At 38.4% G+C, this 23,543-nt stretch overlaps 2 protein-coding genes across 2 annotated transcripts in view; one reads left to right on the top strand and one right to left on the bottom strand.

Annotated features, from left to right (window-relative positions):
• Positions 1-1,503: 1,503 nt before the first annotated feature.
• On the bottom strand, positions 1,504-6,748 carry gskip (GSK3B interacting protein). Its single transcript, XM_015386826.1, has 3 exons — positions 6,503-6,748; positions 2,032-2,274; positions 1,504-1,959 (listed from the first exon to the last, which is right to left on the bottom strand). Exons 2-3 carry the CDS (start codon positions 2,272-2,274, stop codon positions 1,801-1,803), a joined length of 402 nt encoding a protein of 133 aa, XP_015242312.1. The 5' UTR covers positions 6,503-6,748; the 3' UTR covers positions 1,504-1,800.
• A 233-nt stretch (positions 6,749-6,981) lies between these two features.
• atg2b (autophagy related 2B) overlaps positions 6,982-23,543 on the top strand; it is a 24,628-nt gene continuing 8,066 nt past the window's right edge. Inside the window, exons 1-33 of the mRNA XM_015386873.1 lie at positions 6,982-7,049; positions 7,693-8,092; positions 8,224-8,386; positions 8,498-8,650; positions 8,750-8,852; positions 10,248-10,407; positions 10,486-10,665; positions 10,763-10,859; positions 10,945-11,109; positions 11,361-11,512; positions 12,465-12,576; positions 12,680-12,923; positions 13,023-13,185; positions 13,288-13,380; positions 13,468-13,656; positions 15,124-15,397; positions 15,479-15,587; positions 15,660-15,861; positions 17,233-17,375; positions 19,021-19,178; positions 19,268-19,443; positions 19,521-19,671; positions 19,764-19,966; positions 20,421-20,501; positions 20,599-20,705; positions 20,789-20,881; positions 20,966-21,036; positions 21,342-21,418; positions 21,497-21,667; positions 21,759-21,891; positions 22,588-22,787; positions 22,863-23,092; positions 23,178-23,295. Coding sequence (XP_015242359.1) covers positions 7,931-8,092; positions 8,224-8,386; positions 8,498-8,650; positions 8,750-8,852; positions 10,248-10,407; positions 10,486-10,665; positions 10,763-10,859; positions 10,945-11,109; positions 11,361-11,512; positions 12,465-12,576; positions 12,680-12,923; positions 13,023-13,185; positions 13,288-13,380; positions 13,468-13,656; positions 15,124-15,397; positions 15,479-15,587; positions 15,660-15,861; positions 17,233-17,375; positions 19,021-19,178; positions 19,268-19,443; positions 19,521-19,671; positions 19,764-19,966; positions 20,421-20,501; positions 20,599-20,705; positions 20,789-20,881; positions 20,966-21,036; positions 21,342-21,418; positions 21,497-21,667; positions 21,759-21,891; positions 22,588-22,787; positions 22,863-23,092; positions 23,178-23,295 — 4,833 coding nt within the window. The 5' untranslated portion in view covers positions 6,982-7,049; positions 7,693-7,930. The remainder of the gene's footprint in view (positions 7,050-7,692; positions 8,093-8,223; positions 8,387-8,497; positions 8,651-8,749; positions 8,853-10,247; positions 10,408-10,485; positions 10,666-10,762; positions 10,860-10,944; positions 11,110-11,360; positions 11,513-12,464; positions 12,577-12,679; positions 12,924-13,022; positions 13,186-13,287; positions 13,381-13,467; positions 13,657-15,123; positions 15,398-15,478; positions 15,588-15,659; positions 15,862-17,232; positions 17,376-19,020; positions 19,179-19,267; positions 19,444-19,520; positions 19,672-19,763; positions 19,967-20,420; positions 20,502-20,598; positions 20,706-20,788; positions 20,882-20,965; positions 21,037-21,341; positions 21,419-21,496; positions 21,668-21,758; positions 21,892-22,587; positions 22,788-22,862; positions 23,093-23,177; positions 23,296-23,543) is intronic.

The raw sequence follows: 23,543 nt of genomic DNA, 5'->3' as shown, positions 1-23,543 counted from the left end.
GTCTTCAAATCTTGGAAACCAAGTCCAGTGGATTGTTTTGAACTTTTACGGAAAGACTAATCTGAAACAAACTTCCAGGAGTGTTGAAACCCTGAGTGGCTTTAAATCAATGATAAGAGCATATTTGTTACGAGCTGCTTTTGACTGTTTCAGTTTGTAGTTGAACCTTTCTTTATCTGCCTGTTATGCTGTTACAGTGTGCCCTTTTCAGTTTTAATTTCTAGTAACTGATATGTGCAACAAATGTGTTTTAAAATAAGCCAAGTCCAATATTTGCACCAGGTTAAATATATTTTTATAATTATTTTTTTAAGAATACAAACTAGAAACATATTTATTTTGATCCTTTAACTCTGGATGTTTGCTTGATTATAAGAGGTTCATTGGTTGGGCTTAATCAGCTATAGAAATAAGAATGCTGCAAAGTTTGGAGGGGGAAATGCTTCAGTAAAAGAAAATATAGATTGACGCACCAAGTAGAGCCTAATTCAATTAGCATGATAAGATATAAACAGTAGGAAATGCTACACATGTATTTTCCCCATGAAGGTGTTTTTGTTTCCTACAGGGACATTTTATTCAAAGAGACGGCACACAATTGACATATTTCTGAGATTTTATTGTTAGCAAAGGGCAACAACAAGGGAGGGAATGTATAAATGCAGGAAGAGAGCAGTTTTTCTTCCTCAATCTTACAACACTAAAGGATTATGTCTAGGTTATGACACAGGTTATATTTACAGTAAAAAAATGTTTAAAGCAGCTTTAAAATCTTAGCTGGAGACCAATAAATGCTATTTCTGGCATAACGAGTCACATGATTCAATGAAAAAAACACAATAAAAGCTTTTGTACAGCTTAAATTGCAGGTTGAGATGCAAGCGTTCAAAAAAACAAACATATGTATAGATTTTGGCTGCAACTAATGACTATTTAAATCGAATGAAATTAAAACAGCTGAAACTAAAACTTTTCCACTTGAGAATTTCTGCATAGAGCAGATTGACAGATGACAAAGTTTTTTTTTCTTGTCTTAGATGCAAAATGTTTATATATATATATATATATATATATATATATATATATATATATATGTATATATATTATTACAGTTTTGACACAAAACAGCTCTAAGGGAAGGTTTCTCTGTCAGTTTTAGAGTCTCCAGTTAACGATTAATCGATTACTAAATTAGATGATTAATTCAATAATTGATTAATCACAATCAATCTTTTCAGCCCTACTTTAGGTGAACTAGATGATAGGAACTGAAAAGCAGTTCCAGCCTAAACAAAATGCTGAAAAATGAAGCTAAATGAGTTCAAACCGAAACTTCTCACACTAAATATCAATGAACCTTAGTAGTTTTCGTTAAAAAACTCACTCGTTAAGGCAGCAACTGCTTACTGGAGATCTGGGGTGAAAACAAACTGGTTAAGCAAGATCTGAGCAGGTATCAGGTCAGCTTCAATAGGGGAACAAGATCAAATGAAACAGCTTCTCTATGCTTGGTTTTGATGAGTTTTAAAAGGAGCAGCATTTTCACTTAGTCACTAAATACACATGGAAGAAATAAGATATTTTCACAGTAAAGTAAACAGCACACTGTTGCAACAGATCCCAAACAGCCAGCCTGAAGCAGCGGCTAAATCTAACATGAAGTCCTTCAATGTTATGAAATTTTGAGAATAAAATTAGGTTGATAGGCTCTGCAGCCTTTATTAGTAGTGGCAACTAGGTTATTGGGCATCACGTGAGACAGGCCACAGTAAAGTGACCCACATGCTGTTTGTCCCTTTTTTACTGTCCGTTTTGCTTTAACCTTTCCAGCCGCTGCAGTAGAGCGTTCCCAAACGCTTCCCTGTATCCTGGACTGAGGTTGTCCAGAAGAGAGTAAACCGTCTCGTGATACTGGGTGTTTAGCTCCTCATTCACCTCATCGAAAGCATAGCCCACCACCTGTTTAGAGAGAACATTAGTTGGTTCTTTAAGAAACTACAAAAAAAAAAACTGTGAATAAGTGTCTCCTACCCTGAGTCCGGCTTCGGTCAGCTCCAGACAATAACGGTTGCCCTCTCTCGTCTCCACATTGATGTACGCCATGTCTAATGCTCTGGCGAGACTTTGGGAGACGTGCATTTCGTTTACAGCAAAGAGAACGTCATTAACGATGGCGTCTGCCTCCAGTCTCATATCCTTGACGTCTCCCAGTTCAACCGAGTCCTCATCGAACGTAGATGTTATGGACTCCTCTGGGGGACAGTCTATCTCCATCTGCAACACAGAGCAGCAGGATTTATATGCACAGCTACAGCTATCTCCCTGCAGTGGAACTTGGCCTTCATGAGTTTTTCTTTTTTGCTATGGAAACCAGAGGCTACTATAAGGGAGCAGCCCGATCTTTAGAAAAGAAAGAGTTGCATGTTCTTTCCCATACCACATGATATGGGTCTCATTTGGCTGAAACAGAAGTGAAACAGACATCTGACTGTTCAGCCTATTTTAAAACACAAACCTCAGGTGCTTCTAAAATGAGGAACTTCTTTGAGTTTAGTTTAGTTGTTGTCTCCTCTCTTTCTGAAATCCCCAAAGAAATAAATCAAAATATTTCCACATTACTGTCATAATATCAAAGCGAAGCAGCACCTCATGCCAACCTTTTTATTTCCCACAGATATTATGATAATAACCACTAATTATTGTAGGGCTTAATCATTAACTTGAGTATAGAGAATCTAAAACGTGACTTTGGCTGATAGAGCAATCCATTTAGAGCAGTAATTATACCAAAATTGTTACAAAATATATATAAATATTTTGCATTTAAGATAAGAAAAAAAACCTTCTCTCCTGTCAATATGCTTTATCCAGATCTCCACAAAAGTTTTAGTTTCACCTGGTTTAATTCTGGTTAAAACCTTCTTAAAGGAACCTTTCTCTATCTGATTATTAATTGAAAAAATAACCGACAGATGAATCGATTATGAAAAGAATCGTTAGTTGCAGCCCTAAATGACAGTAACACCAAACGTACTTTCACACCATTTTAATCAGTTCCTGAACAAGCTGCAACATGTCGGGTCCATTTTCTTTAGGTTGCAGCCTAACCTAACATTTTAGTATGCGTCAGCGGTTGTGAATGGCTTCACATGTGGCTTCATCATAATTGGCTCAGTTGGCTGAGGGACTGCAACAGCAGTGACACTGAACAGCTCATTACTTCCTCATTGAAAAACAGTGAATCAGCCGTTTTATGGGAGGGGAAATAAGCAAAGACTGTAACCACAGCATTAAAAAACTCACCGTGGATCACATGGGAATGAATTACTGACACAAACCTGATCTTTGCTATTGGATTCAGCTTCACACAAAGTTTTTTTTGTTTTTTTTTATATCTTTGAAACAGAAAACAGAGGCTTGAACTTTCACTTGACTCACAGATTTGATAGACTTGGTTATATTTAAAAAGACTCAATGCTTAAAGCTCTGGGGCTGCACAATGGATCTTTTTGCATTGAGTTTGCATGTTCTCCCTTTGTATGTGTGGGTTCTTCCCAGGTACCCTAGCTTCCTTGCACATTCCAAAAACATGACTGTTAGGTTAAATGGCGTCACTAAGGTATCAGTGTGCGTGTGCTTGGTTCTGTGTCTGTGCGACAGACTGCCAACCGGTCCAGGTTTTCTATTATTGGAAGGCGAATTAATTAAAAAGGCGAAGTTACTGCTGTTGTTTCCTGCATAAAACTAGATTACTGACCACAGTTTGGACATTTTGCTTTACTTCCTGCTTAAGCTGGAATTTTGATGCGAAAAGCAAAGGTTTCCAATTTAAAATCCTTATTAGTAGTTGCTATATAAAGGTTACTGAAAGACTTGCATCCGAGCACTTCTGACAGCATTGTCCCTTGGTGTTTGCTTTCTTTAAACACAGATGACTACATTGACACTGACTAGCCGTTTAATAGCAATGTATGCATGCCTGTAATGAAGATAGCTGCTATACTGCATCAAAACTTTTTTCAGATGGTATGACTACAGTCACAGTGCTTGTGTAGGTAGGACACATATATTTTAGTTTTCATAGTTGGTGTTTAAGCTGCCTCGAAGGCCATGAAATTACAAACATTAGGATTCTCCAACATATAAGTACCCCACCTTACATCCATAGACTGATGTAAATAGTCACTGGCCCTGCAATGGCTTAAAGATCTAAATAATGGCTCATAATGAATTTACATTTAAACCATAGAACTTGGACTTGACTTGAGAGTTGGGAAGATAGGACCTGTACCCCCGTCTGTTGCTTCAGCCAGGTCTGACTGAAACATCACATTTAATAAACAAACAACCTTTGCTGAAACTTGCAAAAACCAAAACCAAGATGTTTTTGTACATATTGTCTAAAAAAAAAGTTGTTTTTTAATGGTAATATCTGAAGCTGAATGAAAATAAGTCTGAGTTTGAGCTTTTCTGCAAACAACAGGCAGAATATTCAGTTTCTATTTATGAAAAGCTGGCAAATAACAACCCATAAAAAAACGTACATCACAAATTATCACCCTTTTTAAATTAGGAAAATATTTTTTTTCTACAATGTGTTGCCCCTTTTTTTTTCATCGGCTCTTCATGCCAGTTGATGAAAGACAAACAGCTCATACAAAAATTTGGGTGGCTTTTGGGTGCGACATGACAAACTATAAGAAAAGGGATAAAACTATGCATACTTTCTCTTAAGTCTTTATAACTGGTACAATTTCTAAATTAATATCATTTCAATTTNGAGTAAGGAAGATAAATCTACTGAGTTTCCAGATTTTCTGCTGTCAAATACTGTGCTGGGTGTTACAAACAAAACCAAGTATCTTGGGCACATCATCACAGAAAATCTGTCAGACGATGATGATATTTGCAGACAATGTAGATTGTTGTATGCTCAAGCTAATACCCTTGCTCGTAAATTCGGTTCATGTACTGATAAAGTCAAGGTGGAACTGTTTAATGCATATTGTACCTCTCTGTACACTGCTCACCTGTGGACTACATATAGAAAAGTCAATATTATTTTGTCACTTACTGATACCACACGTAGTGGAATCCGATATCAGTCTAAGCTGTGGAGACACTGATATTCCTGTCTTCTCATAGATCCTATTTAACCGATAATGGTACTTGTATTGTGTTTTTATCATTAACTATTTTTATTTTATTTTTATGTATGTATTTATTGGACCATGAGTCCGGAATAAATAAATAAATAAATAAATAAATAAATAAATAAATAAATAAATAACTTAAGTAAGTAAGTAAGTAAGTAAGTAAGTGAGTTTGAACTTTTGTGCAAACAACAGGCAGAATATTCCCTTTCTATTTATGAAAAGCTGGCAAATACCAACCCATAAAAAACGTACATCACAAATTATCTGCTGATGAAGGTTCTCAGTCATCCAGGTCATAGTCATTCCGTAAAAATTCAAAAAATGTGGCGAAACGTCTTCAAATCTTGAAAACCAAGTCCAGTGGATATTTTTTGAATTTTTACGGAATCACAAATTATCACCCTTTTTCAATTGGGAAAATATTCTTTTTACAATGTGTTGCCCTTTTTTTTTTTTTTCATCAGCTCTTTATGCCAGTTGATGAAAGACATACAGCTCATACAAAAATGGATTGAATCTCCTTTAGCCAAACTATGTGCTGGCCTCTCACAGACATATTCAAATAAACTAAACCAAGGCTTTTGGCTGCAACATGACAAACTATAAGAAAAGGGATAAAACTATGCATACTTTCTCTTAAGTCTTTATAACTGGTACAATTTCTAAATTAATATTATTTCAATTTATCCTAAGTCTTAGATTTTTATTTAAAGAGTGCATGTGCAGACAACCTCCACAAAACACAAATGACAGAGGAGCCATTATATTTGTATATTTTACTAACTTTTGTCAGATAAATTGTACTTTAATCAAAATATAACTTTTGTAGTCTTTATCTCATCTATACTAAATATTGAGTGTTGTAATACTGACATTTTAATTATAAAAAGTAATGTATTTACATAATGTAAATTAATTATAATATTGGATTCTAGGTACAATATACATAAAGAAGGTAATATAGTGTAATTACTACAATACTGTGTGAATCTTCTTAACTAAATGTAATTGATAAAAGCTGAAACAGCGACATCTTGTGGACACTAAAGAAAGAGACGAACATTTGAACACGAGCGTCAATAAAATGAAAATTACTTTATATTTCTTTTAAATTTGCTTTATGAAATGTAGGCATGTAAACTGATCACCTGTTTTCGAATTAAAAGTGGGGCTAACTCCACCATTCAATAGAGGAAAACCTAATAACACTTAAATTGCAATTCTTGCAACTCTCGAGATTTTAAACATGACTATGCTTTCAGTTTAAATAAAATTAAAGAGCTGCGATTTGGTTTGAAGTTGAGAAATCCATTTTTGACTAGGTTAAGTGCGTTTAATCTGCTCACCTCCTCGTTAGTTTTCTTCTTCCGGCTTGTAGAAGCTTCCAGCCCCTCTCTGAGCAGCTCTGAGTGGGGAGGGACCAACACAACCAGTTTCTCCTTAACCTTCAAAATAGTAATTATAACAGCCTGGAGAGAGGGTGAAGTCTCCTTCCACTATTTTGTTATTTTGATAGCGATTATTTACTTCATAAAAGCTCGATAGGAATCTGCATCGGTAAAAAGAACCCCCATGAGCATAACGGTCCCCCCACGATATGACATCATGCTCCAACCGAACCATGAGTGGTTAGAGATTGTGTTGCATTCAAAATCAACCGACAATTAAAGGGAGCGTAAAATAGGAGTTTTAACCAAACAATTAAGATAAAACAAAAAGAGCAGATAACAATTTAAAAACATTTTTATGAAGATCAAACCCTTCTTTTTAATAGTTTATGGCATAAAAACATCTATTTTTGAATTTGAATGTCCTATTTCCCAGGTACCTCTAATGCAGCATCATCCAGTGGTGCGAAGTCATGAAAGTGTTTGTAAACATCTCAGTCAGAAGGTAACTTACCTGCTGATTTAATGTCTTGCTTTTTGTTTTTTTGTAAGTTAAATAAAATCACAGCACGTGTCATATATATGTTTGTGTGAATTGTATATATATAATTAAATGTTCAATGTGAAATGGCTTATAAAGGGATATATTGGATTTTAGCTTAGCTACATTGCTAGCTAGCTCAATGCTATAACCTTAGCTAAACGTTAGCCACCGGATGCTGTAGCTTCTGTATATTCCCTACGCTAAACATCACTACTAACCGGCTAGTTAGCTAAGTCTCTTGACGTCTCTTGCCTTTGTCTGACCGGTATTCGAAACAAATGTCTGGTTGGATAATGACAGCTGGGTTTTTATTAGCAGAGCTAAATCCGACATAGATTTGTTTTCATTCCTGCGACGCTAACAGCGATTTCGCAAGCACATTTATGAGTTTGAGGGGTAGGGGCATACTATGTACACACACACAGAGGTTAAAATGGTTTATTTTTTGTTTGTTTGTTTATAGTCTGCCATATCGCTTTTAATCCGGGACCGTTTATTAATAAAACGTATGTATAAACAGATAAAAAGGGTATTGTTTATGATTTATAAGGCAGGTTAAAACACGTTTTGGTGTCAGATAACAAATGTGTTTTCATTTGTGTAGGTGCAGCAAACTGGAGTCGGATCGATTCCCACACCCATCTCTGAGTGTCAACACATCCTCCAGCGTGTCCCAGGTCTTGGGATGTGAAGGATGTTTGAGCTCACCTTTTTCCAGGACCTTCAAATCGACAGGATGACAGGACTGTAAAATCAGTGATTCCTTCATAGCTTGTATAACAATAACAAAGTCACAAAGCCCCCATTTCATTCCCCCCGCATTATTCCACTACCAAGTTAAGATGCCTTGGCCATTTTCAGAGTCAATCAAAAAGCGAGCCTGCAGGTACCTCCTGCATCGGTACCTGGGCAATTTTCTGCAGGAGAAACTGAGCTTGGATCAGCTCAGCCTTGATCTCTACCAAGGCACTGGGTCACTTGCACAAGTACCACTCGATAAATGGGTATGCATTGTGTGAAATTGACAGTTTTAGGAGCATTTTTTGTTAAAGTGAATAAAAATGGAAACCAGAAATTATTATCTGCAACAATGACTGCAACAGGAACTAAAAATGGTTCCCATCTTGTCTTATAGTCTCTTAATGAGCTCCTGGAGACAGCGGATGCCCCTTTTGAGGTAATCGCAGGGTTCATCCAAACAATATCCTTGACCGTTCCATGGGCTGCGCTACTACAGGAAAACTGTGCCCTGGAGGTGAAGGGTTTGGAGATGGTGCTCAGACCAAGGCCTAGAGTTGGTAAGCAGACTCCTTTTTGTCTGTCTATTGCATATGCCTGATAGAGGAAATATGTTATTGGAAGGGGCTTAATTAAACGGGTTGTTTTCATGTATGAAAATCTTCCTTCAGCATCTGGCACCGAGCCCATGTACTGGTCCAGTTTTATGACAAGCAGCATGCAGCTCGCTAAGGAATGCCTGAGCCAAAAGCTCACAGATGATATGGGAGAAAGCTTTCAGCCTTTCGAAGGATTAGAGAAGTTTGCAGAGACAATAGAAACAGGTATGTTTTCGCTCTATTTTATCTGCATTCATCATTCTCAAGAGAAAAATTCAATAACAAGGATGTACTTTTTTTTTTTTTTTTGTGGCTTTCCTTCAGTTCTGCGACGAGTCAAAGTGACATTTTTGGATACGGTTTTGCGAGTTGAACACATTCCAGAAAATTCTAAAACTGGAATTGCAATTGAAATTAGAATTGGAAAGTAAGTACCGGTAGCTGTGTTGATGACACACAAGGATAGAGAAGTGTCCTTAAGAGTATCTATATCCAGAGGTGGATAACTGAGGTCTAGAAAGCGAAAAGCATCACAGAGATTAGTTCCAATTATTTGTGTTTCCAGCTCCTCAACACAGACTGGGAATTAATCACCTGGTGTAGTGAAGAAGATGAAGGGAATCTATGCATTGTTTCAACTTTGGGACCTGGATTATCCACCTCTGTCTAAATCAGATTACAACCACTTTATCATAATATATTTTTTCATATAAGAGACCAACAGAAAGTGTGTAACTGTGTTCTTGAAGGAAAATGATACATGTCCTTAAGAGTTTGTATAAATTGTTGTAAAAGCTTTGCACATTCAGAGATTTTTTTTTGTCCATTCAAATTGAAGTGTCATCAGGGTAACTGACTGATTTTAACACAAAATTTATACTTAATGAAACCCTGTGTGGTTTTTAGGGCTCATTTGGTATATTTAGGGCCATAGTCCTGCATTTTTATCTTCTAAAGTTTATCTGTCCTTAGCTGTCTTATAATGAATTCTGAATAGTTTCCCTGTCCCTACTGAAACATAATAAAATAAAGCATCCCTCAGGATGATGCTGCCACCGCCGTGGGTTTTCTCTAAATGTTGAGTTTTGCCTTTGGGCTGAAAAGTTCCTGACTTGAACACTTTTTCCATATATTTGCTGTTGCATACTTGGCTTGTCGTAAAGATTAAAACCTACTTCTCGTGATGTTGTGTTAACAATGGATTTTTTTCTTGCTACTCTAGATTGAGACCAGATGTGTGGAGTAGATGTTTAACAGTTTGATCTGGATCTCTGAAGCTCCTTTCGAGTCAGCATAGCCCACGTAGCTGCTTATTTTATGAATGCCCTCCCTGCCCAGCTTCTAAGTATACATGGCTCAGAGTATCGTCATTGATTTGGATTGAGCAGAGCTTTCTGAGCTGTTAAAAATCCTAATGTCCCTTGAATGCATTTCGTTGCACAGGGTTTTATTTGGGCGGCATTGGTGTACAGGTGGATGGAGAAATATTCATGCCGCTCTAGATTTTTATAGCAAATTGGTGTTTTAAACTCTGTATCATTTTCCTTCCATCTCTTTTTGGGAACAATTAATTTTGGACCCTTACACTTAGACAACTTTTATTGTCATTTTGTATACAGAGTGTATGCAAAACAAAATTTCATTTTGTACAGCTTTCAGATCATTTCCATTCTATAAAGTGTGGACATCAGACGCATGTTAAAGGCTAATGTTCAAGGGGTGTAAACACTTGATAAATGTACACAGCATGAATTATGTTAAATTATATCCTGAACGTTAGACAGCCGGTCTTTCTTTGACTCGATTTTGTAATTGTGTGCAGAATTGTGTACTGCGATGAAACGGGGGAAGAGACCCCAAGTGTGAATGTGCATCAGCCAACCACTTTCGCACATAAAAACATGCAGATGGAAGGAATCACTGTTTTCTGGGATGAGTTCTCTGTCATGTCTCGCGATGGCAGATCCTCACCCACCCCTTCGGTTGGTGTCTACAGTATTTCAGATACTAGAGAGTTGCCCATAAACAATGTTTTAACACACAAATCTTTTATTTTGAAGGAAACCGAGCCAAAACTCTCCCCCAGCTGGAATCCTAAAATTATATGTGAGCCCCATCCACAGTTTACAGAGCCGCTGTCCTCCACAGCTCCCTTTGAGACGGTGCAAGTTGGAAGCCTTAGTGGTAAAATTGAGCTGTCCCTCACTCTGAAAAACAACCTTGCTCTGCCTGGTGCAAAGGTAAAAGAACTAAACTCTGTATTGAAAAGAGTAGAGATGTACTTTTTTGTCACAAGTGTAAAACTAATACTTCTGTTTTTCTGGTATTGCTTCCTAGCTGGATGTTGTTGGACACATTGATTCGTTACTTATTCTGCTGTCCCCACGACAAGTCCACCTACTCTTAGATTTATTTGGAGCTTTTTCTGGTGGAGGTGAGAATCAGATGTTTAAAAAACAAATGAGACCCCTTTTTATGGTGTCATCTGGAAATAACAGAGCCTGTTCGTCTCATTAAAGGGGCACGAGAATGGAACAAGGACAGAAAAAACCGTCCCATGCAACAAGAAGACGAGTATCGTCTCCATTTGGAACTGAACCGGTGTCTAAAGAGAGACAACTGCATTCCAGGCGCAGACCCAGAACTCTTTGACAGCCAGACAACCAGAACGGTGTCAAGTCGAGGTTTGGATGAAACACTTGTTCTGTGGCATTGTTATACAGCATGAACTGGATGATCCACCTTCGCTTTTAATCACATTGAATGAAAGTCACACTAGTGTTTATTTTGGATGTTGCATCACATTTCACCTCATATTTATAGTCAGAAGGTAGAACATACCATTTATAAAGTTACGCTGGATGGCTCTTTGTAAGTGAGCCTGAAAACAGAAACTATGCATTGTGTTTAACTGTATTATTTTTTTCTTTTGAAGATGATGTGTTCTTCTCCATGGCTGACATGGACATGTCGCACAGCTTATCATCCCTTCCTCCTCTTGGAGAACCGCCCACTGTCGACTTGGACTTGTCTCTAAACAGCAACTACTCTGCCTCACCTGGAGAGTCTCCATCTGGAAATGCAACAGTGAGCCCCCCCCTCAAATAAATCTTCTTTATTGATTAATTTGCAGTTTTAAACTTTTTGAAACAGTTTTAAACTAAAGGGCTCTCCTCTAAGAAGGTATCTGTTTCTATACAAACTCAAAGAAAAGAAAATGTTCATAACAAAACCTTAGTAGTAACTTGTGAGATTCATCTTTGAAATTTTAAGATTTGTAGAACTTAATGGTTTCAAAATCCACATTTTTCTAATTAGTTTTATATTTGTATACAAATCCCCTTTGCAGTACAGCTTAAAGGCTGATTTATACTCAGAAACCAGGTGGTCTGCGTGTGTGTCGCAGTGAACACAGATGTCCTTCCGCCCCTTCCACAGACACTCTGGTGCACTTCTCCAAAATTGTAGATGACCAAAGACATTGCCGCAGACAGGCGGCCTCTGATTGGTCAATTCTCCATCCACTCTACACTATGCGTATTTCCTGTTTGGTACCTTACCGACTTGTTTTGTTTGTATGACCACCATTGCAGTAAACAACTCTTAAAGTTTGACCAGCTAGAAGAGCGAGGTTTGCGGGAACGCTGGGACCATTTTTCCACCTGGGTCCTTGCTCTTTTTCACCCTCATGTCCCTTGTTGTCGCTCAGACTTGCCCCCACTTCCTCACCGCCTCGGCCGTATCTAGACCCACAGCTGGTTCAGGATTATCTCTCTTGTGTTGTGGCGTGGAATAACATAGCACAGACCACCCTTCAATGTTAGTTATAATTCAAAAATATCTGCGACAATCTCACTGTAACACACTGCTGTGGTTACGGCCAGAAAATGGTGTAAATAAAGTTCATACTGTTTGTAATCCCTCCTCCATCCAGTAAAGGCCACAGTGCCCATCTTATTGAAGTTAAAGCCTACTTTATTGTTTTTATTAACATTTTCTCAGTGAGTTATTGACATGTTTAATTGTCCTGTATTTGAAGGCTCTGTGGGAGGACTATATGGACGTACCGCGACAAACAGAGAAGCGGACTAATGAATCCTCAGCCCAGTCGCGGGACTCGCAGCTCCCTCAGAAACTGCTGAGACAAACCTGTAAGCACTTCTCTAAACTGATAGCTAATCTACCTGGACTTATAACAGCTGTCTGTCAGTGGTTTGGTGCTGTTGGAATACATTTTTATTGTTTTCCTTTAAGCCCATTCTACCAAAACACACGGGGATGAGTCGAGGCCAGAGTTGGTGCTGAAGCTGTCGCTAAGGGGCTTTGCTGTCTCTGTCCTCCACATTGACCCCCTGCCACCGCCACACGCAGCCCCCGGTCCTGTTGGACCTGTTGCCGGACAGTTCTTCAGCACACAGGGTCCAGGCCAGCTTTCTCCAGATGCTTTCCTTCAGTCTCGCTCAATGTTTGATCAGGCGTGCCCCCATGATCATTTGAGGTAAACACAGTTTGCGGGTATTTTTAACAGTTTGAAATGCTTTCTTTCTTTCTCGACTAAGCCAGTATCTGTTAAAATAACACGGGCCATTGATTACAGGTTTGTCGGTCAGGGTTTGAAGATAAACTATGAGCACTGTCAGGGATCAAACATTCGGACTTTCAGGACTGACATCTCTCTAAACCAGATGGAGTTCGTAGAGTGTCTGTTCCCTTCTGAAGCTGCTGTTGGCGGCAGCCAAAGGGGAATCCAGTACACCGAGGTCAGTGTTTCGCTTTTCTTTCTCTGTTGTTTCAACGCTGCCTCTCCAGTACAGATAAAAAGTCCTTTTTCTTTTCAAAACTCCCATCCTGTCACATTTCAGCTCCTTACATTTGAGACCCCAGCCAGTGAGGATTCATCTGTCTCCACCTGCCTTCACCTGCTCTACAAGCTAGCAGAACGCAGAGGTCCTCAGGTGACTACCTTTGAATCGCAAAAGAAAAAAACACATTAGTATGATACCTTTTCTACATGGCTCACGCTCTTCCCGTCTCCTTTTCAGGCAGGTCAAGTGCGTCTCAGCACAATACCGAGGAAAGCCGAGATCCGGGTGGAGCTGGGCCCTGTTCGCTCCGAACTGGACATCAGCATCGTGGACCGTCTCAACTCTCTGCTGCAGCCTCAAAAATTAGCTTCCACTGAGATGATGGCCTCCCACTTATATACATCTTACAACAAACACCTCAGTTTGGTAGGCTGATAATATTTATTCAAATGTTTCCCCTTCAAAGTCCCTCTCATGTTAATCTAAGCTGGTTGGAAAACCACAGAACTTTCTGTGCCACCGACGCATGGTTGGCCTTACAGCTGTGTTGTTGTTATCGCAGTAAGCCGAACAGTTTAGCTGTAACCAGATATAAAGCTATTGGCTTCAGTAGCCACATACCTACAGTTTTCTACAAACAGAACAGTTTTGTTTGTTTTTTGTGGAGGTCTATGACATAGAAGAGCCAGAAAAGAAAACCCTTGTCAGAAGAGGAAGGAAAAGAAAAGGAGAATCAGAGAAGGACAGGGCTCCAACAAGAGTGAATTAGGGAAAGGCATTTACTGTTTTTTGCAAGACCTTAAACAAAAACAAGGATGCATAACTGTTGCAGACCTGGCATTGTTGTTGTCGGACTTTTAAATCCTATGTGCTTACCTCTGTCAGTGTTACTGTTGTGACTTGAGAGTGATCGATTGATATTTAACTTGCCTAATGAGAGCAATTAAAAATCTGTTTTGAGGCAATATGCTGATGAAGATTCTCAGTCATCCAGGTCATAGTCATTCTGTAAAAGTTTAAAAACAATCCACTGGACTTGGTTTCCAAGGTTTGAAGACGTTTCGCTTCCCCTCCAGGAAGCTTTCTCATTTGAATTGAGAAGGGAAGCGAAGCGAAACGTCTTCAAACCTTGGAAACCAAGTTTAGTGGATTGTTTTTAAACATTTACGGAATGTTTTAAGGCAGACATACACTTCACTGACTTGGAGAAAAGTAGCAATTTGCAGTAAAAAAGGCAACTGTACACTAATTTACATTAGATAATACTGCTGTTTTTAAAAGGTCTCTTAATGAGACCACCAGTAAAAAAATACTTAGTGCTTCATTAACTGATTGTTTTCTGTTTTTTTTTTATTTTATCCCATTTTTATCTGATCCTACAATAGAAATGGGTGCTTGTATTAAATAATGTAAATAAATGTGAAATAAATATGGTTATTTTACCATCCTTATTCCTGCAACAGAGTAAAAGGGCTGCGTAAACATCAAATTTTGTGGTTTTTATCCTATTTTATATTTTTTATCTTTGCTATCGGACAGGTAAATTTCCCCTATCAGGGATTCATAAAGTGTCTGTCTGTCTGTCTGTCTCTTTCACTGATAATGAAATAAGCTGTTGTTAGTCATGTCAACTGATGTTATTATCCACATTTCAACTTTACTGACTTGGTGACGTAGAGTGCAAAAAAATTCCTCCCCCAATTTCTTTTATCTTAATGTGTCCCTAATACTCCTAACATTCCAAGCCAGCAAAACATTCAAATTGCATTCCAGGCTTTTCCAGAAGCTGACCCTCAACAGCACCTCTATACGACTGGGTTTTTATTCATTCTTTTATATTCATTTGAACGAGGGCGTTTGTTCAGAAGCTTCTATTTCTTTATTTTTTTTCAGCACAAAGCCTTTGCAGAGGTTTTCCTAGATGACACCCACACACCCTCCAACTGTCACACATCAGTGACAGTCAGTGCTCCGGTGCTCGGCCTCACTGTGCTCTTCCCGATCCCCGACCTGCGTTCAGATCAGGAGAGAGGGCCCTGGTTCAAGAAGTCCCTGCAGAAAGAAGTGCTTTTTCTTGAGTTGGAGGAACTGGAAATGAAAACCGAGTTTGTTGGTGGAAACTCACCCAACCAAACCAAAATGGAGCTCACCTTCAAGGAGCTCACTGGTACATCTGTCAGACTTCCACTTGAAGAAAGAAAATATGATCGCAGGACTTATGCTGACTTTTTTCTTCTTTTTGATGCAGGAAAGTTCAAGGAGGAGCCAGATCAACCCGCTGCTCGTTTCATCAGAGTGTCCCACAACATGGAAGGAGATATGATGACATCAGAGAGTGTGAAATTTGATTGGCCGAGGTACATCCATGCAGCAGGCGGAGAACTCCATTGGGCTCTGACTTGAAGTGATAGATCGTTTCTTCTGAGCAGGGTTGTCCTAAAGATAAATCCCACCACGGTCCACTCGATCCTGGAGCGTGCTACTGCTGAAGATGACGAGGGGGCCGAAGACCATTCACTTGAGGAAGAGGAGGAGGAGGGGGCCGCTCATTCATTGAAGGATGTGTGTGACTTTGGTAAACCAGAGCCGTCACCTTTTTCTTCTCGGAGGGTTATGTATGAAAACGAGGAGGTGAGTCGTAAGTGAAACGTAATGCATCATAATCCTTACATTTAATCCGAACATTTTACACTCATGTCATCATGTTTCCGTTTCCCCCTTTTTTCTACATTAGCAAAATAAACTGAAATGTTTCTTTGATTGTCTCCCTCCATATTCTCTTAGGGAAAGGCACTGTCTTCATAGATGACTTTGTTAGTAAAAAGAGTTGATGTATGATGGTTCCAGAGGATTGTTGGAGAGTGTTGGTAAACAAAAGATATGAAGAAAAATAAAAATAAAACAGTGGACATGTCAGGGAGAAGGTTGTGGAGGCAATCGAAGCAGGGAGGGATAAGCTTTAGTCTCCCATGCGGTAACATTCAACCTACAATCTGATAATAGATAAAAAAATGGGCAGTCTAGTAAAATAACTTCTTAAACGTTGAATAATAATGAAAATTAAGAGGAGGTTCGCCTTCCAGTAGGAAACATGCAGCCTCAGATAAAACTGAATGGTTTAGAGTGGTTTTAAAGATGTACTTTATGAGTACTGAGTCAGAAGAAGGACTACAATACTGACCTATGAAGTAGTTGCAAGTGTGATTAAAAAAGAGGATCAACCGAATAAAATAGCAGAATAAAATTTTAGCTAGGAGTCTTCAACATCACCACTAGGGGTCATGTCAGTCTCCATCTAAGGTCATAATTTTTCATCTTTAGAGAGATATCATATGTACTAAAAGACATAATTTTTGTATTTAATGAAGAATTTTTTTTATCAGAGTTAGATTTAAGTAAAAAAAAGAGTTAATCTGTAACTTTTCTTCTCAGACAGAAATAAGAGGCTCCATTTCTTCTGTTAACAATCTGTTTTTTGTTGTAGATAACTAAATGCCATGGCTGAATTTACCTTTTTATTAGATGTACACATCATATAGCCATGACTGATTAATCTACGTTATTTTGAAAGATCACATAAGTGAAATTGGTCAGAAAAAGGTGAGCAGGGAGCAGCTGACAAGGTCTAACACATCCTACATGTACATGAATATGAGGCTTGAGGCACAAGCCTCTATATAAAGAATGTTTAAACCAGCAGACTCTTTTATTTAAAGTAACATATCAAATATACTTTTTATAATCTTTTACATTTTCCCTTAAAACCGTTTCATTTAATTATTTGCAGCCAAAGATATGGTATTAATATTTGACGGACAGGTGTGCTTTATCCAGGTGCAGAAAATTTGCATCCAGGAGCGAGAACCTTCCCTGGTCAAAGTATTGACTTTGACTTTGTTTGACTGATGAATCCTTAGGCAAATAAAAGATCAATGTTTTGCAAAGCTCCGAGCTGTGGACAAAACAGGTGGTTAGAAGGTGTTTGTGTTCCCCTGTTTGCAGATGATCATTCCTGGCGATGTTGGTGAGATGACAGAGTTCCAGGAAAAAACCATGAACAACTCTCGATTCTTCCTGGAGCTGTGTTTCCCTAATGTGCAACTGGCGCTGCCCGGCAAGGCTTTCTATGAAAAACTACACAACAGGTTCATCATTTACTATCAGGATTTAGATTAAATAAACACAACAACATGATGGAAATGTCTAATAAAACAGTGGTATTTTTTTTTATCTGATATTTAAAACATGTTGCATTAATCCCATTGTGAATGAAGGGTTTTCTAGTTACACATTCAGTGCTGGCAACATTTTACTGATAACAGGATGTGTAAGAAGATTTCAAATATAACAACCATTAGGAGGTTTGTAAATCCTTATCTACTCATTCATTCAGTGTGGATTCCCATCTTCTGATGTCTTTTGCTAAAGGGACATTTAGTCTTCTGTATGTTTCTAAGGTTAGAGTTTAGAGTCCTGGATCCTCTCCAATCTCGAGGACTAATGGGGCTGTTTTGAGTATGTAAAAAAACTTTTTTATTTTAAAGATCATCATCCCACTAAAAGAGCAAATGTTCTTTCCCTTAACACTTTCTGGCAGTGTTTTTTGTGGATTGCATTATTTGTTTATTTTCTTTCAGATTTTCAATTTATAAAACATGTTATTCTTTCCCAAAAATGATTGATCAAAATTCACTCCATGCCCTGTTTCTATTTTGTATCAAAAGCCACTAGATGGACATTTAAAACATCTATCCAGGTTCACTATGTGTTCAGACAAAAAATGCACTCACAGCATCACACATCCTCCACCTGCGGGTGTGGGAAAAAAATGGACTTGGCGATATAAATTGTGATTTTTTTGGTGCCTATAATATCAATCTTTCTGTTCGTAATATTGTTTAAAAAACAAAAACAAAACATTTTTACCGAAAATATTGAAGGAAAATGGGCTACCTCTGCACCGCCACTCTGGCAGATGGCGCTGTGGGGCCCTTTAGCTTTGCAGCGCAGTGCCATATCTGTAGCTCAGGCAGTTACAGTGGAAGATGTGGACTGACTGTCACTGCCCGATCCGTCTCGGAAGCACTATCCATCCTGCGCATACCTGAACTGAATAACTTCCGTTTAGGCAATAATTTTTTTTTTCTTTTTGTATTTGCATAAATATTGCATATTCTAAAAACGGAAAAAAAGCAATATATAAATAAAAGAAATCCTTAACATTTTCTAACGTCACTGTGACTGCTCTGAGCATGTCCGTTGATGACGTCACGCAATACAATGGACCGAATGTAAAACGTATTAATTTCTTCCAGAAAAGTCTTCTATATTTTCTAAACAATGTAGTTTAGCATTCTTTAATGTTTTAAGTATATAAATAAGTATTTTCTGTACCGTTATTCTATAGTTTTCAGTGACCCCGATTTATTATTCTGTAGGCTCATGTGCAGGACAGATCGTGCTTCCTGGACGGATCGGTTGTGACACTGACTCAAAACCCAAACAACATGGATACCAAAATAACTGAGCAATCAATACCTTCTGTTGAACATTTACAGAACTTCCTTTTTTTAATTAGACATTTAATTTTGATAGCTGGGTAAAATTTCACAATAGATAGTAATATTGCAATATCGGGATAACATTTTAATATTGTGACACACGTATCATATCGCAACACCCATACAAATATTCTCCCCTAATTAAAAGCGTCCACAGCTTACTTTTATACCAATCTTTTGTTTCACGCCAAAACAGCTTCATTAAAAATAAATCTCCTCCATGTTTTAGGATAAGCAATGACCTTCTGCTGTGGGAGCCCACGGCCCCGTCCCCTGTGGAGACCGTAGACAACATGCCTTATGGAGTCGGACTCTCAGTTGCCAGTCAGTTGATTAACACTTACTCCAAAGACAGCTTTAGCCAGTTTCGCTCTACTGGGCCTGAAGGTAATATTAAATACCTTAGATGAATTTCCTGTTTCTCATTTAGATTTGTGATGTGAAATTGTATTTAAAGACATTTTTTTTTTCTGTAGATGAGACCAGTGGCTCAGAGGAGGAGAACTTGCATTACTACTGTCCTACCTCAGATATAGGCTACAGATCACGAAAGAAGAAAAAGCCTAAACCCCAGAGCAAGACCTCACAGAGCCTCTTCTCTGTCATCCTTAATGTCAATCATGGCTTAGTGGCTCTTCAGACAAACGCTAAGGTAAAATCCGCTAAAAATTCTCCTATGTTCGTCCCAACTTCAAAATAAGTCATTTATATGTTTGTTTACTTTTTAAGAAGGAGGATAAATCTTTACTAAAAAACAAACACGGCGAGTTCTGGATGGAGGTGAAAAATGCCGTTTTGTTCAGCGTCAGTCAATACGAAGGCTTCAAGGACCAACACTACGTCTGCTTTCATACCAGCAGCATCTGTATGTACCACCAAGGTAAGCCACCTCCACTTTTAATAGTTCTCCTTTATCATCAGGACATCTATTGATTATGAATATACATTTATCCTATATACTGATCTACCCAGGACTATTAGATGGAGGCACAAATGTCTTAGACATCAAGCTGCCATGCAGGACACATCCCCACTGGCTGGAGCCGATCATCTACCAATCAGAGACCTCTTCAGAAAGGTCTTCCACTCCCTCGGAGGGTATTGGTCTGGAAGCTCGCAGCATGGTGTCTGTCGCTGTCAAAATCTCATCACAGAGCTCAGAGCGTAACATCAAGGTCAAATATTCTTGTTTGGATTTGCAAGTGGGTTTTTATTAATGAAGGATAAAAAGGAAATCATATTTACTTTTATTTCTTTTTTGCAGTACAACTTAAGAGACTGAATGAAATGTGATTCAGTTATAACTTTGTGATTCAGTTACATTGTTGACTTGATGTTATGTAACCTTTGGGTGGAAAAGCTCTACAATCAATCATCCATAAGCTGGAGGTTAAAGTGGAAGTTATTGAATGTGAATTTAAAAAAGCGCTTAAAACATCTGGAATTCAATTTGCAGAAAGACATTTATATGGGATTAAACTTAAAACAAGAGGATGGTTAATTATGAGTAATAATAATATATAACTTTTGTAATTTGATGTAATGTGACAATATTTTTTGCAGAACACTGAGTGAAGATCCTGGGTTGCATCTTTGGTATTGTTGCTGACTTTAAGCATGTCCCTGCAGGAGTTCCTGGTTGCTGTTGGAGTGAGAGGAGCCACACTGCAGCACAGGGTGGTCCCACCCAATCTGGGCTGGTATGATCAGGTAGAACAAGCTGCTTGGTGTTCCTAAAGGCCGATATGTTCACAGATACCTTATAACCTACAGACTTTAAACATTTTCTCATGTTTTGGTGCAACAGATCGTTGACTTTCTGAATGTTTCTGCTGAGCCTGTATTGGGTTACGCCCCTCCCCTCTCTGTCACCACTCTGCATTTACATCTTTGGAGCTGCTCATTAGACTACAGGTAAGCAGATCTCAGCAACATCTAATAAAGATTTGTTCATTACTATTTTTAATGGAAATTAAAGTTATCTGTTGTCTTGTCAGACCTCTCTACCTGCCGCTCAGATCTTTGGTGTTTGTAGAAACATTTAGCATCTCCAGCAGCGTCTCCTTAGACAATTCATCCTCAACCTTAAGGTTTGACTGTTTTATTAGTAATTGGAAAGATTTTATTTTAAATCAGTTTTAATATGTTTTAATTTTATAAAGTTTTCCTTGCAGGATAATTTTGGACGAAGCTGCTCTTTTCCTTTCTGACAAGAATAATGCTGTTTCTGTTAATCTAGCACGTGGTGAGTTGACTTTTTGGGCAACATTTTGGGTGGCTTCCTTTGGATTTTTTTTTTTTTGCTGTCTGGCTAAATTTTAAGACAACAGATTTATGGAAAAATATATGAATTTCAATACGTTATTTCCATTCCAACTGTCTCCATCCATCCATCCATCCATCCATCCATCCATCCATCCATCCATCCATCCATCCATCCATCCATCCATCCATCCATCCATCCATCCGTAGCTTATTTAAAATATTTTAAATTAGATGTTTGACTGTGTTTTATGTAAAGATTTTGTCATTGTTTTCTTCATTTAAAAGACTACGTCAAGGTTGTAGACATGGGCACTCTGGAGTTGAGGATTACGGCTGTCAAACCGGGACCAGATGGGAAACTGGTAGGTTTGTTTTCCAACTCCGAATGAGATTTCTCACTGCAGTGATATTTTATTTGGTTTTGTTTGTTTGGCCGATAGTCTGAGCCCAGATTTGAGCTGCGCTGCTCCAGTGACGTGATTCACATTAGAACGTGTTCCGACTCCTGCGCTGCGCTGATGAACCTCATCCAGTATGTGGCCAGCTATGGAGACCTAATGCCCCCAGAGGAACCAGAAACCAAGCGCAGCAGCACCACACAGAAAAACAAGGTCAGATATAACCTTTGAGTTATTGCTATTAAAAAAAAACACTCTCAAAAAACAAAGTTTAATGTTTTTTATTTTTTTATTATTTTGACAGGCAGAGGTTCCCAGCAGGCCGACATCTCAAATCTCGCTGCTAGCTGAGAACGAGCAGCAGATGCTGCAGGACCTGATGAGTGAAGCTATGGAGGAGTCTGACGGGCAACAGGCGCCTTGCCCACAACAAAACGGTACAGACCTCCCTCAGTTAAGGAGAACCTACCTAACTATGCACTGCTTTACTTCTGATATTAAATTATGTAATAAATAATTATTCTCAGTTTTGGTAATGGGGGTAGTTTTATTTTAAAAATTAAATGTGTAAAAGTTTATGTTTTAAATTTCAAATAAACAGTTATCTTCCCAGCAGTTTTTATGGTACCTTTAGGGCATAATATTTTAAACCATTGAACTTCTTCATCTATTGTCATATGAAAACCACAAATATCAGATGATTTCATTGGGAAATAATTCACTAGACCAGGACCACATATTTGTGCTTTGGATAATTTTATTTATTTATTTTTTTAATAAATAGGGTGACTTCTGAAAACAGTTTGGATGAAGTACCAAAACTACCGGATCAACCTAAATACAAACACTTTTAAAGTGTGAAAGTATAAAAATGGTGGAAACCCATCATCCTTTTTCTTTCACTTTACAGTTGTGCAGTTTTGTGTTCATCATTGCAAACATTCCCTATAAAACTAATTTAAGTTATTTATTTTGCAGTATACACATTTTTTTCTCCAATTAAATCAGGTCAACTTCCTTGTTTAGAATCATAGAAAAATAGAAAATCAGCAGCTGCTTTAATAGCAGTTTGACTGGAGAGGTTAGAATAGTTTGATGAATCCATGTTTGTTTGTATTTCTCATCATATGTAGGATCCCATGAGGAGCAGATGCAGGACCATGACCCGCCTCGCTCAGACCTCTTCCTCTTCCCTGATGAGAGTGGGAATTTAAGCCAAGATGCAAGCCCCACCTACCCAGTCCTTGCCTCTCCCCTCATCACGCCTGCCCCCAACCTTGCCCAAGAGACGGATGACTTTTGCATCATCGATACTCCTGATTCCAGAGGAGAGGTAGAGGATTACTGACTCAATTATATGATTTTATAAATTAAAAATATGATGCTTTAATTAAGAGGTGTGTTACAGGATCAGGACCAGGAACCTAGGGTAAAGCTGCTTACCTCAGATCCAGTGGAAATCAAAAACAATCACTTCAGTGAGCCTTTGGAAGGAAATGATTCCAGTCGGGGAGCCATGAATTTTCCCATCCCAGAGGTCCGCTATCTCATCAGGGAGATATCCGTTATCTGGCATCTTTATGGAGGAAAAGACTTTGGGAGTGCAGCATTCATTGCCTCTCCTGCTAGAAGCCGGGGGTGAGCCATTTTTTCTAGTTTCTCTTAAACTTGCATTAAGGTAAACAAATTCTCTAAGCTTTTTGTCCCTCCCTGTTTGCCTTAGATCTACTCCTCATGGCTCTCCATCTCAAACACCAGTTAGACAAGTGAAGAGTTTGGGGCGGATCGGAGGTGGAAGAGGAAGGAACCCTGATGTCCTGATGGAAATCCAACTCAGCAAGGTTTTTTTCCTTATTTATCAATAATTGTTCATTATAGAAATGAAAGATAGGAAAATGTGAGGCTGATTATTAATTTTTCTGGCCTATTGATACAGATTTGACAGATTTGTGTGTTTTTTCTTAAGAATTACAACTAGCAACACATTTCATTATAAATTGATTACCATTTTGAACCTGTTCAAGGTTCCCGCGGGTCCTTAAAAAGTCTTAAAAGGCATTGAATTCTTCAAAATAAAACTAAGGCCTTA

This window comes from Cyprinodon variegatus, unplaced genomic scaffold (genome assembly GCF_000732505.1).
Source record: "Cyprinodon variegatus isolate N-32 unplaced genomic scaffold, C_variegatus-1.0 Scaffold379, whole genome shotgun sequence".
Classification (NCBI taxonomy): domain Eukaryota; kingdom Metazoa; phylum Chordata; class Actinopteri; order Cyprinodontiformes; family Cyprinodontidae; genus Cyprinodon; species Cyprinodon variegatus.
The sequence above is the reverse complement of the archived record's forward strand: the minus strand, read 5'-3'. Positions and strand labels throughout refer to the sequence as shown.

Coding starts and splice junctions, on each gene's coding strand:
- gskip (XM_015386826.1), bottom strand. CDS start 2,274: ATGGAGATAGACTGTCCCCCAGAGGAGTCCATAACATCTACGTTCGAT. Junction 1,960..2,031: donor TGACCGAAGCCGGACTCAGG/GTAGGAGACACT, acceptor CTCTCTAAACAG/GTGGTGGGCTATGCTTTCGA.